Below are 13,320 nucleotides of genomic sequence, written 5' to 3' on the forward strand. Positions count from 1 at the left end.
AACCCCCAACTGCTCCCTGGGCACCGCAGCATAAATGACTGCTCTGGGTGTGTGCTCACAGTGTGTGTGTGTGTGTGTGTGTGTGTGTTCACTGCTCTGTGTGTGTGCATTTCGGATGGGTTAAATGCAGAGCGTATGGGTCACCATACTTGGCTGAATGTCACTTCACTTTAATTGGATAATGCATTACATTTGTTAAAGTATTTTTTTTTTAAGTTTATTCCTCTAGTTTGCACTGCTTTAATAGGCTAATACAGTTGTACAGTTTTTGTAATAATTGAGAAAGAGAGAGGGGTTAGGCAACTATTGTTAATTTTCTAGCTCACACCAAAGGCATGTGTCTTATCCACTGCGCCAACACCACCTCTATAATAAAGGACTTTGGCTCAAACACACTACCAAAATGAGAATTAGCATATAACTCACATGTGAACACTTAAAAATAATGCATTTTTCACTTATAAGTGGTCAATTTGGTCCACGTCTGGCTTTGATAGCTTTCAGTCACTTGTCAGTGTAAGTTCTTTGTGCAAACTGCGTAAAAATAACTGGCGTCTGGCGGTCAGTGGAGCAAAGCTTCTGTTTGCCCTCCAGGTGACATCACGTTAAAACTATCAATTGGCCAATGGACTGACTAATATCAATTTGCTGCATAATATTAACATCTAGTGGCATACAAGTGACAGTGCAGATATTATTTCTACCCGGATTCTCATAATACATAAAACACAACAAACAAATACAATATAAAGCCATTATATTAATATTAAAATATAAGCAGGGTTTATTTATCTATTTCTTCATTTCTGTTCATAACAGGATGGAAATAAAGTAAGCACATGTGTGAGATTACACAAGGTGTGTTTTATTTTATATTATATACGTTTAATAGCCATTTTTTTATGTTGATGATAACATACCAAGCTTTCAGGATGATATTTTTAAACTGAGACAAAAAAGCTTACCACAGAGTTCATCAAATTTAGCCGATCGCCTACATTCAGATGTTTTTTTTTTTGTTTTTTTTTTTGTTTTTTTGCAGTCATTTTTTTTCTCAACAGAAATGGTGTTTCTTTCAAGATGATGTTGATGATGATGATAAATATTATACATAACTATATGTAATATATAACTTATTTTATGCCTAGCACACTATGAGGAACGAGCACTATCAAAAACATGTTTTATAAATATTAGATATGAATTATTATTATTATGTTAGATATTAGAATTATTATTTATTTCTTTATATAAATGTCTAAATATCAGATACCCTATACACCCTCCTCCTCCCAGCCGTAGGGTGGCGCTGTACCGCCGTGAATAAACGTGCGGCTGCTGCTCGGCCATGTTGAAGTGTGGAGGAACTGCAGCCCGCCATTGTGTGTCTGATCTACAGCTGTAGCGAAAGAGAGCGATAGAGAGCGGTAGAGAGAGAGACGGGCGCAAAGACTCTGAAAACACACACATTTCCCGTTGACTTTAACCCGCAAACAAACGCACAGGCTAACACACAGTCTTCGGGGAGAGAGAAATGTCAGCCAGCAGCCTTCTGGAGCAGGTAAACAGCGGCACTTTGTGAACATTGAGCAGAAGTGGCGTCGAGGCGGGTTTTTTTCTCTCGCAGCGCGAATTCAGGCCTGAGCTTCATATAAACCTTCATTTATTCTCCCTCTTTCCTCTCCAAAATCACACCTTCATGAATCACCTGGACCCAATCCAGAGACCGAAAGGCCAAGCAAACAAAGGTAGGTGAAGTGCGGCTGTGCTATATTTGTGGGCTATTATGAGTCTCGTGTTGGTGCTGCTGTTAGCAGGCCGAGTGTTAATACCGATTCCCCTATTAATTCAACCGTTAACCCTTCTTAAAACAGTCCCACGCGGAATTAAAAGACAATGAGTCTTATAGTAGAGTATGGGTTTGGTTTTAGTTTCTCACAGAATGTGCGTTTGGTGCCAACGCTAGCTAACGTTAGCCGCCTAGCACAGTAGTGAGGCCGAGTAACGTTGACGTTACAGCCTGAACACCCACCTACATTCTGCTTGAATGCTGTTTTGGAGTGTTTTCTTCAAGTTTACCTCTGAAGATATCTCACTTAAACGTAAAATCATCATCTGTAACGGTGGCCAAGACGCGGGGGTCTAAACATGCTGTCATGAGGAACCTGTTGAGGGGATTTTCAGCACCACACTCAGTGCATCTATCTTTCACAATCCAGTTGCGTGTTGATTCAGTGCATATGACCACGTGGATATGACCTGAGAACTTTTTATTTTAGTCCATTTGCAATTTAGAAGTGCTTTTCTGACATCGTTTGGCTTACAATATTAAATAAAGACACTAACAGACACGAAGGGAAATAATAAAACGGGGCCAGTAAAAACTTCATTAAATACCACCTATATAATGAATAAACATCAAACCTTAATGACATATTTAAGATTACAGTGTAGTATTGACAATAAATAGACCAGTATGAAGTTAAGGTCTTCGGCTGATTTCTGATGTTCAAATAAATTTGGCTGTGATGAATGAACTTCTGACACTTTAGTAAAATAAAGTGTCTGGCTGAATAGAGTTTCATTCAGTTTGTATTTTCTGTTTAAGATGAGATGTCTGTTGTTTGAGTCAAGCTATTTCTTAGAAATTTAATTTTGGTGATATTCAGTGTTTCATGTTCATGTTGATCTCAGCAGCAGGTGCATTGATCTGATGGTCTGTTCAAGTCATGATGAAGAGATTGTTTTTACAATTAGAAAGCACATGAACACCACCAAAGTCATAATTATGAGTAGTATTTTCTTTGAGCCTCCAATTTTTAAGTTGGGGTGTCAGTGAGAGAACATGGTTGACAATGGGTACAACATCTGTAACTAATTGTGTAATATGCAGTGTTATTGTACTTCCTAAATTGATTAAAAGCATACCATACAAAAGCACACCTAGTGCACAATTCATTTTGTACAAGTAAAAAACTAAAAACAAAACTATTTTGTTGAAAGTTTCCTCAGCATCTCGCTCCGACCAAAGGGATTTGAATACACTTGATGTAATTAGGACTTCCCAAAGCCCCTTTCACACTGCACGTCGGACCCGCAATATTCCCGTAACATTGCCTGGTCGCCTTCTGTGTGAAAGCAACCACGGGTCGGGGACATAGTAACATTGCGGTAATCGATCCGGAACGAGCGCTGTGTGAACGAAAGCCAGATCTAATTCCGTATCGAAGTGATGACGCGTGTTATCGCGCGACTCTTTTACCGGCTGTTTTGAAGGAAGATCAACATTCGCGACGAAAACATATGTGCAAACTGTAATGAAGCAGAGATCAGTTAGTTCCTCACTTTCCGCGCTGACTCCGAGATCGTTTGCTTGCTTCAGTTAAAGTATAAAGTGCCAAGCGTTGTCGACTCGTACATTACACGTCACGCGCTGATGTCACGTGTCGTTACGGGATCTTCAAGGGTTGTGTGTGAAAGCACGCACATATACCGGGTCATCACTGGCAGTGTGAAAGTGCCAAATCTAGCGACCAGGGAACAATTACAGGAACACTTTACCCCTGTATTTGCCGGAATGGCAGTGTGAAAGGGGCTCAAGTCTTATACAAACATCCCTGGGGTACTTAAATGCACCATGACTTTTGATTTTGTGCCTTGGGAAGCACCCATAGGTTAAAAAATTCCCAGATAAAACATAGATGTTTGGCCTAATATTAAAATTATCACGTTTTAGAAAAAAAAAACAATGTTCTCTAACTTTCTGTATCCTTTGCTTTCCAGTGCAAAACGGAGCTGTTACCCAAAAGGATACTTTGAATGATGATGAGTTCGAGCCTTACCTGAACGCTCAGCCCAGACAGGTAGGTCTTGTTTCAGAGCTGAACAAAAGAAGGAAACCATAGAGACAACAAGCAGGGCAATTGTTTTTCTTGCCTAGTCTCTTGAGGATTCATTATGGCCTGTAATTGCATCCTGGTCTCTGGGCTTTGTTTTCTTATTAGGGTGTCACTTTGGCACTCTATGCTGGAACCAAAGACCTTATGAGAGTTGTTTAAAGAGGTGTGTGGACTTGGTTAAGTCATCCATCATACATAATGACATAGACAGATATTTATTTGCTGTCTAAATTGTATTGCATGTTGATGAGTCATAGGAAATTGTGCAAAATTCAGAGCAGCTGTTTACCAGGAAGTAATGAAAAGTGATAAAAAAATGAAATAATTAAGTTTGTGCTCCTGTGTAGACATTCTGTACATTCATTCAAATGAAAGAATCTCCAATTTGTCAATCCCAACGCTAATACATGCTGAAATAACGGGTTTTCTGGCAAAGGATGTCTTCTGAGGAAAATGGGACACAGATGAATAAAGGGTCTACTATTCACCCTGTCAAAGGAATGCTGGGATCTTTTGTGGGAATCTGTGCCACTGTTGCCCTCACAAAGCTTATTGCTGGTGTTGAAAATATGAGCAGGCTGTATGCCTGGAGGGGGGGCCTGGTCCATGACCAGTCCCAAACTATCTTCTCAAAGCTCTCTTCCCAGCACTCAACATGTCAGAGGAGGTCTTTTAGGACATTGTTTCAGTACACTTTTGAGGTTATAGTTCACAGTGCTGAACAATAAAGTTGGTCTGCTGACCTGAGGTCACTGTGAGTTTAAGAGTTTATGTAAGTTGATTTAGGGTTTTGTTTTTATTTAATTTTTTTTTTTTTACATTGGATCAAATACAGTAAAAACAGTTTAAATGTGAAATGTTATTACAATTTACACTGACAAATAACTTAATAACAAATATACTTTAAGTTGTAATTTATTCCTTTGAAGGCAATGCTGAATTTTCAAGAGCCATTACTCCAATATGCAGTGTTTCTTATAAATGTTGGAAACTGTATTTTTGTGGAGAAGATAATTTTCAGTTTATTTTTATATATATATATATGTATGTATATGCTTTTTAGTAAAGTTCAAAAGCACAGCATTTATTATATGTATAAATTTATATTTAGCATTTACATTGTGTTGGTCAGTGACATTTCACAGTGCAGGTAGTAATCTGAATTTAGAGCAGAATAAATCCTTATTGTTGAGTTCCTGTTTACTTTATTTCTTAGCCCCAGCTTCATTTTCTATTGAATAAGCAGTGATGGTAAGGGAAAGTAGAGAATATTTAATGACAATGCAGATAATTGTAATGGTGTTTTTTTTTCAGTCTGTGCAACTGACTGTGCTTAATATGAAAACTTATATATTGTTCTTGTTTTTGCAGAGCAATGCCTATACGGCCATGTCGGACTCCTACATGCCCAGTTATTACAGCCCCTCGATAGGCTTTACCTATTCGCTGAATGAAGCAGCATGGTCTACAGGCGGTGATCCCCCGATGCCTTACCTGGCCTCTTATGGACAGCTTAGCAATGGGGAGCACCACTTTCTACCTGATGCCATGTTTGGCCAGTCCGGGGCACTGGGGAGCAACCCTTTCCTGGGACAGCACGGCTTCAACTTCTTCCCCAGTGGGATTGACTTCCCTGCCTGGGGGAACAGCAGCTCTCAGGGACAGTCCACACAGAGCTCAGGTTACAGCAGCAGTTACGCCTATGCTCCTAGTACGCTAGGAGGTGCTATGATAGATGGACAGTCTCCCTTTGCAGCCAACGAGCCACTCAACAAGGCCGTGGGAATGAATAGTTTAGATCAGGGCATGGCGGGGCTTAAGATTGGGGCTGGGGACATGACGCCCAAAGTTGTAGGTTCTGGACTTCCTGGAGGGCCACTGAGTCAGGTGTCTGCAGCTCCCACCATGCCTCCCGCCTCCTTGGCTCCCGCTAAAGCTGCGTCTTGGGCGGACATTGCCAGCAAGCCGGCCAAACCGCAGCCTAAGCTGAAAACCAAGGGAGGACTTGTTGGGACGAATCTGCCGCCGCCTCCAATCAAACATAACATGGATATTGGGACTTGGGACAATAAGGGGACTATGCCTAAACCAGTAGCCCCACAGCAGACTTGCCTGCCCACTAATGGACAGCCGCCAAATCAGTCGTCTCCTCAACCAGGTGCTACTGCCGGTGGGGTGCCGCAGCTGCACCTCAGCAACGGACAGTTAGTGCCTCCCACTGGTCAACTCGGCCAGCACTCTCTTCCTCCAGGTGGCCAGCCTGGAGCTGTCCCACCTCCACTCTCCCAGGGCCCTTCTGCTCCCCAACCCTCCCAGCCAACCCGCTGGGTGCCCCCGCGTAACCGTGCCAATGGCTTTGGTGATGCAGCATGTGGACCTGGCCAAACCCCTCCCAATTCAGGAATTGGTGGTGTTGCTGTGCCATCAGAGCCCCACCCGGTTCTGGAGAAACTGTGCATGGTGAACAACTACAATCCCAAGGACTTTGACTGGAACCCAAAGCACGGTCGCGTCTTTATCATCAAGAGTTACTCTGAGGACGACATCCATCGCTCCATTAAGTACAATATCTGGTGCAGCACAGAACATGGCAATAAGCGTCTGGACGCTGCTTACCGTTCACTAGTCAACAAAGGGCCGCTCTACCTGCTCTTCAGCGTGAATGGCAGTGGACATTTCTGTGGTGTGGCCGAGATGCGCTCACCCGTGGACTACAACACTTGTGCAGGCGTGTGGTCACAGGACAAGTGGAAGGGGCGCTTCGATGTGCGCTGGATCTTTGTGAAGGACGTTCCCAACAGCCAACTCAGGCACATTCGTCTGGAAAACAACGAGAATAAGCCAGTGACCAACTCCCGTGACACACAGGAGGTACCGCTGGACAAGGCACGTCAGGTTTTGAAGATCATCGCAAGTTACAAGCACACCACCTCCATTTTTGACGACTTCTCACACTACGAGAAACGTCAGGAAGAGGAGGAGAGTGTGAAAAAGGTAATCTGCAATGCTGTTTCTCCATCAGGAATATAAAGTTGATTATCCGGTTCTTCAGAAAGTTATTTTAATGTTTTTTTATTTTTGAAATGTTAGGCCCAAATATTTTCTTTGTTTGGATTTTGTGAATCTGAAGTCATGCATTTATTCACTTAAAAATGGAGTTGTTTACTTTGAGTTTATCTAATTCAAAAGCATTCCCATTTTCCTAAGGATAATAAATAAAAACGCAGTGTTTAGAAATTGTAACCTAACATTTTGCTGCAGGTAATAGAATTGCAGTTGATGGAGATTTACCGCTGATGCACATTAAATATCGCATGCTATTTATCGTGCAACCCTATAGCAGATTTTGTGGTTTGTTGCACAAATGGCTAAACCACGGAGAGAGAGATTATAAGCATACGTAAAACGGTGGTTCTCCCATTGTATACCAGTTCCCATAAAAGGGTAGTTCACATGAAAATAAGATTTTCATAATTTACTCTCATGTCATGCCAAACCTTTGTGAATTTCTTTTTAACAATTGTAATTTTCTTTTCTCGCAAAAGGTTAGGTTTTTCGTTGTATGTGCAAATAGGTGTATGTGTTCTGTGGAAGAAAATCATACAGGTTTTAGGGTTGGAGACACACCAAAGAATTGGCGCTGAGGAAACCAAATTTGGCTTTGCCTCACATTGCTTGCATCAGGGAATTGCATTAGAACACACCAGACAGGCTACAAACAACGGCCAACTAACGTCTACGCTTCTCATACCAGCAGGTGGCAGTAGTCTGTATTCAACGTTCAAACAGGAATAATGTGGATAGGGCTACAACAACTAGTCGATCACATGTAGGGCTGCACGATATTGGGATAAAATTACATAGCGATTATTTTATTTCTCTGATATATATAATGCGATATGAAAACTAATTTTTTTCTTACAAACAAAAACGGGGTGAGCACACTTCCATTCTCATTTTAAATGATTTAAACATCGACACCAACGTGTCAATTGATTAATATGCATGAGGGAGAGAGAGCAAGACAGCGATTGTGTTGTTTGAAGACATTTAGCGTGCGGCCGGGGCGCTGGCGCTCTCTCTCTCTCTCTCTCTCTCTCTCTCTCTCGCGCTCTTTCATGCCGGTGACAGGTGCAATATTTGAAAATTAATAATTATTAATTTACTTTTTAAATTAAATGTAAATCTGAATATATGTCAACCTATAGACTTTCAAATATCTAAGTGTCATTATTTAATATGAATCTGTGTACAAAATGACATTTAAAATATTTTCCTATTGTATTTTGCCTGAAAACGCTTCCAGCACGCTTGCGTGTCACGTGAAAAATAGGCGTCGGTTTTATTTCTACCATGCGCATGTTTTCCGCTCGGCCCGAGCCGTGGGTCTCACGCAGGCAGTCTACAAGCTCTAACCTGTTAAAATGGGAGCCAAATTAAAAACAGACACGCCACGCAGCTGAGACGCTTGCGCCACGCATCTAGTGTGCCGCCGGCCGCGCGCTCGCGCTCTCTCTCTCTTGCGCACGCGCACTCTCTGGCCCATACAGCTAATGAATAACGGATAAAAGTTAAATGAGAATTAAATCTAATTTTCTCTCTCAGCTTGTTTTTTTGTTTGTTTTTATAAGTAGGATGATCTCTAGCCTTTTGAGTCCCTATAAACCTGTCTTTGGTTTGACCTGAATGTTAGTATGTTAGTCACAAATGACAAACACGGGGTTAAAACCACCTTGAAAACTTCAGCCACAGGTATGCTGGGGTTTTTGGTTTATTGTGTGTCACTGCAAGAGAACATCTGTGATACATTTTTTCAGTCACATCAGTTTTCCGGTTACTTGAACAACATTTTGATGTTGCATGTACATATTTCAGATTTCACCAAACATCGGCTTACAATGTTTTTTTTTTTTTTTGTTTTTTTTTTAATAAGCAAAATAGTGTGAAAACATTTAAAATGGCACATAAAAGGAGTAGACTTGTTATATATGGGTGTGATCACTTTTATTCTGTATTTTCTTGAATAATTTAGTGTTTTGTGCTCCGTCATTTTACTTTCTTAATAGTATCTATCTATATATGGAGTTGGAGTTGTGTTGGGCACAATAAGCATATAAAGTATTTGAGTGTGGTGAACAGCATTTATAGAGTTACCTGATAGCACATAATTAAGTTGAAACAATTGAAAGCCCAGCCCAGATATCCACCATTCTGCTTTGTATAATGTCGACACTAATGGTTTTTCTTCTGTGAATGCGTGGTGCTGTTGAAGCCAAAAAGAGAGGTATTTTTAGAGAATTCATTTCTTTACCATGGTTACGTGGATGAAGTGAATAACGGGCGTAAAGCTCCAGAATAGAGTTCTTACTGCAGTTGTTTCGGTGTACGTGGGCTGTCATCACCAATGTTTTTAGCAGGACAGTTCTTCTGTTTGAGTAAGATGTAATTGCTCTATTGTGAAGGGTTGCTTACTGAAATAATACATTGTAAACCGAACCTTTGAGTGAAACTTACTTTTATTGTCCTTTTTCCTAAGAAATGCTGGTACTTTGGTTCCCCCTCATCTCCCTGCAGTGAATAGACTTGTTTATTTTATTTACAAGTTTCACAGTTAGGTATAATATGACTAGAGAAACCTAGCAAGAAAACTTGGAAATATCTGTAATTTCCAGGCCAGAAAAAGAAAATAAAAAATCAGGGAATTTCTATAGTGAATATAGGTACTTCTAGAAAAAATGTCATTACTTAAGGAATGATAGCACAATGTTTTAATATATAAATATTGACTTTCCCTATAATTTGCATTTGTAAAATGTTTGGTATTTGAAGGGTATTAAATGGTGTAATTCTTTTGGGCAGGTGGAGGTTCAGGGGAGTGACCCGTACTCCAGTAACTCCAGTCGGAGCCACTACAGAATGCAGGTGATTAACCTCCTGCTCATATTGAAAGCTTTCTGACAGCATGCTTGTAAATTGTGTGCCTGTGAGCTTGTAAATAATGGGTTTTTAACCAATTAATTTCAGCAGGCCCTGACCAGACTTGTCAGTAGGCATGTTATTAAGAAATGTTCATTTTAACAGTTATAGATGTCTCTTGTTTAGCAGGCAGTGCTGGCCATGTAACAATAGCTTTCAACAGTTTGGGAAGAGTACACATTTTTTTTTTCACCTTATTGTTTTGAGAGTAATTACTACTTTGAAAAACAAAGTAGAGTCCTGAAAAGAGTCCTGAAAAATAAACCACGGTTTCATCAAAGCTGTTAAACAGCACAGTTGTTTACAACATTGATAATTGAAATGTTTCTTTGAATGATTTCTGAAGGATCATGTCACACTGAAGGCTGGAGTGTTCGCTGATGAAACCTCAGCTTTGCCATCATAGGAGAAAATTGAATTTTATAATGTATTAAGTTATTTTAAATTGTTGTAATATTTCACAAAGATGCTGATTTACTGTGTTTGATAATAGAAATGCAGCTCAAGGAACTACCCCCATCTTTTGGTTTGATTGTAAATAAAACACTGTAATCGTTTGTTTGTTTTGTTTGTAATTTTTTGGTAACATTTTTCTAGGAAATGCTTATAAAAGAGTTCATCACATAGTTTAAGGGTCCGTTCTTTACATAATTTATCAAAACATCTTCCCAGCATGCATTGTTGATGGTTTTATTCATTCTCTTTTCCAGGATCGCCAGGGACGTGTGAAGTAACAAGCACTGCTTTGGGCAAAAGACTGACAGGCCCGATTGTCTCTCCCCAGTCTTACAACCAGATATTTTCAGAATTTGTTTTGGGGAAAGATTTAACCAAGGATTCAAAAAGAGGGAAAAAAGAAGCTAAATGAAGACTCTTCTTTTGATTTATGTTGACCTAAAAGACTTCGAACTTGTAGTAAAAGAAATGACACGATTATTCATAGGACTACAACTTAATTCTATAGGATTCTAATAGTGAACCCAGTACTTTTCACTTTCTTTTTCCTTTTTTTTTTTTTTTGGTCCTGTTTTTGGTTCTGCTTGCCTCTTTTTCTCCTAAATTTATTTTTTTGTTTTGGAAAAAAAAACATCTGTTTTTACAGTCCAAGCACATAGCTTTGCTTCTCTCTTACCACAATAGTTTTTTTTTTTAATCATTAAGTTCCAGTTCCCGGATCCTGTATAGGAATTCCTCCTCTCTTTATTGGAGCTGAAAGCATCCAGTCAGGACGTGCAATGATCGTCGCCTTCTCAGTGGATGCTCCATTATCGGTTAATTGGCCACTAGTCAGTACAAGACTCTTTACCTTCTGATGAGTAAAAAAGTTTACCCAGTTTCAACTTGGGGAAAAAATAAAAGTAATTAAAAAAAATCTAATCTAATGAATGTCCAGGAATGTCTTGAGTTTTTTTCTGTTCCTGTTTTTTGTTTTTGTTTTGTGTGTGTGTGTGTGTGTTGGAAATAGAGGGTGTTTGGTAATAAAAGGAGAAGCCAATTTAAGTTAAGGCTTTTGCTCATGATCAGTTTTATAGTGAACAAAGGGGGCTGTGTTTGAGCGTTGTCATCTTATTTTCCATATACTCCTTTTTCTTCTGCAAGTTAAAGAAAAATTTTGCTATGGGCTGCTCTCCTCCCGTAAATTTTTATTTATTTTTTGTTCTCGTCTTTCTCTTCCGTTTCTTAATTCTGCAACGAGGTGGGCCTTGCACCCTCTCTTTCTCATAATCAGTTCATTAAAAATAAATGTGGTATACTCGGCAAAACGTGTGTTGCATTTTCCCCTTCTTTGTCTAAATACTAGGTCATTGCACTAACCTGTTTCCCGAACTGCCTGGTCCCCCTGCACCCAGCACCCACACTCATCTCCTACACTAGCTGCCTGCACACTTCACCCCTTCTTCTACTTTGTTCATGTGCATTGAACGACTCCTGCAAAACTGCTGGCGTTGTTAAGCAGTGTCAGAATAAAGATGCTGCGCAAAGCTTCAAGTGTGTTTGCTTTCTGAAGAAGTGAATTGACAGATTGACCAACAATTTGGTTGGTCTGTTCTTATATGCAGTTTGAGGTTTTTTTTTTTTTACCTGTATCCATGTCTCTGTTTAATTGTAGCAACAACATGATTTTCTTTTATACATACATATATATATATATATATATATATATATATATATATATGGTATAAGTTAAATCATTCATTACCCTATTGCTTTATGTTTGAGCCAGGCCAAAGAAAAAAAACGTGTCGTGATAATTCTCTAGCGATATGATTTCTCACAAGCTGAATTGTGTTTTTGGGTTGACCAGCTTTTCTCACATTTAGTCACGTAGGTCTTACATGAAAGGGTTTGATTATAATTAGTCCGTGATCGTCTGTTTATTTATATATATATATATATATATATATATATATATATACTCGATGGTGTACTTCTCAGGAGCACATTCTTCATAAGCCATAAGGTGGCGCTGTTTCCACATCTCACGGGAACGCGAAAACCAGGTTTTACCTTGAGGAGCGTGTAATCAAATCTCGTATGTGTTAGCAAATCATCAAATTCTCGCTTAAATTTTGTAAAAAAAAAAAAAAAAAATATATATATATATATATATATATATATATATATATATATATATATATATTTTATAGTGATTTTACATTTATCGAAGATGCATTTCAGCAACCTAAAATCACAGTGGGCCTCCTTCAATACTCTACTCGACGGAAGGACCATAGAGGAAGGACAGGTTTAATCCTAAAATGGCGGCACTGTGTGGAAATGAACATGTTTGTCCAACAGAGGGCGTCAAATACTTTATTATGCCTCCTAAACTGATGTAACGACCCGTTTGAATGAAAATAAGAACTCGCATTTATTTACCAGTTTAAAACAGATTTTTATTCTGTTAATTTGATACCGTTTCTATGTTTTTTTAAACAAAACCTAATTAAATTACATAACTAAACCCTTTAAATAAAAAAGTAAAGCTCACTCAAAAAAAAAAGCATTTAATTTTCTTACTCCTGTGTCATTCTGTATGACGAACTGTATGACGTTCGGTCTTCTGTGAAATATAAAAGGATATATTTTGAGAAATGTGGCACTTTTCTTTCACAGAAGAAAGTCATATAGTTTTGGAATGACACAAAGGGTGACAAAATAAAGACAACATTTTCTTCTTAAAATCCACCTTTTGACCTCAAAGAGTCACACGTAATATTGCAGTGTCATAAAGACTCAAACATGGCCAACACTGTGAAGATTCTGTGACCACCCTTCACTCAGAAATAAAAAGCTGTCACTGGGGTGGTACCTTTTCAAAATTATCTATTAGGTAGGCTAATAACTTTAAGGTACCAAAATGGACCATTTAAGGTACAAACATGTACCTTTTAAAAAGTTACTGCCCAGTGACAGCGTTTGTAGCCTACCTTTATTTCTGAGA

At 39.2% G+C, this 13,320-nt stretch overlaps 1 protein-coding gene across 1 annotated transcript; it reads left to right on the top strand.

Annotated features, from left to right (window-relative positions):
* The first annotated feature begins 1,347 nt into the window (after positions 1 to 1,347).
* Positions 1,348 to 11,857, top strand: LOC113077940 (YTH domain-containing family protein 2-like). Its single transcript, XM_026250210.1, has 6 exons — positions 1,348 to 1,561; positions 1,724 to 1,748; positions 3,784 to 3,863; positions 5,271 to 6,893; positions 9,759 to 9,821; positions 10,586 to 11,857. Exons 1-6 carry the CDS (start codon positions 1,535 to 1,537, stop codon positions 10,607 to 10,609), a joined length of 1,842 nt encoding a protein of 613 aa, XP_026105995.1. The 5' UTR covers positions 1,348 to 1,534; the 3' UTR covers positions 10,610 to 11,857.
* The last annotated feature ends 1,463 nt before the right edge of the window (positions 11,858 to 13,320 follow it).

Source organism: Carassius auratus, unplaced genomic scaffold (genome assembly GCF_003368295.1).
Source record: "Carassius auratus strain Wakin unplaced genomic scaffold, ASM336829v1 scaf_tig00023595, whole genome shotgun sequence".
In the NCBI taxonomy this organism is placed as follows: domain Eukaryota; kingdom Metazoa; phylum Chordata; class Actinopteri; order Cypriniformes; family Cyprinidae; genus Carassius; species Carassius auratus.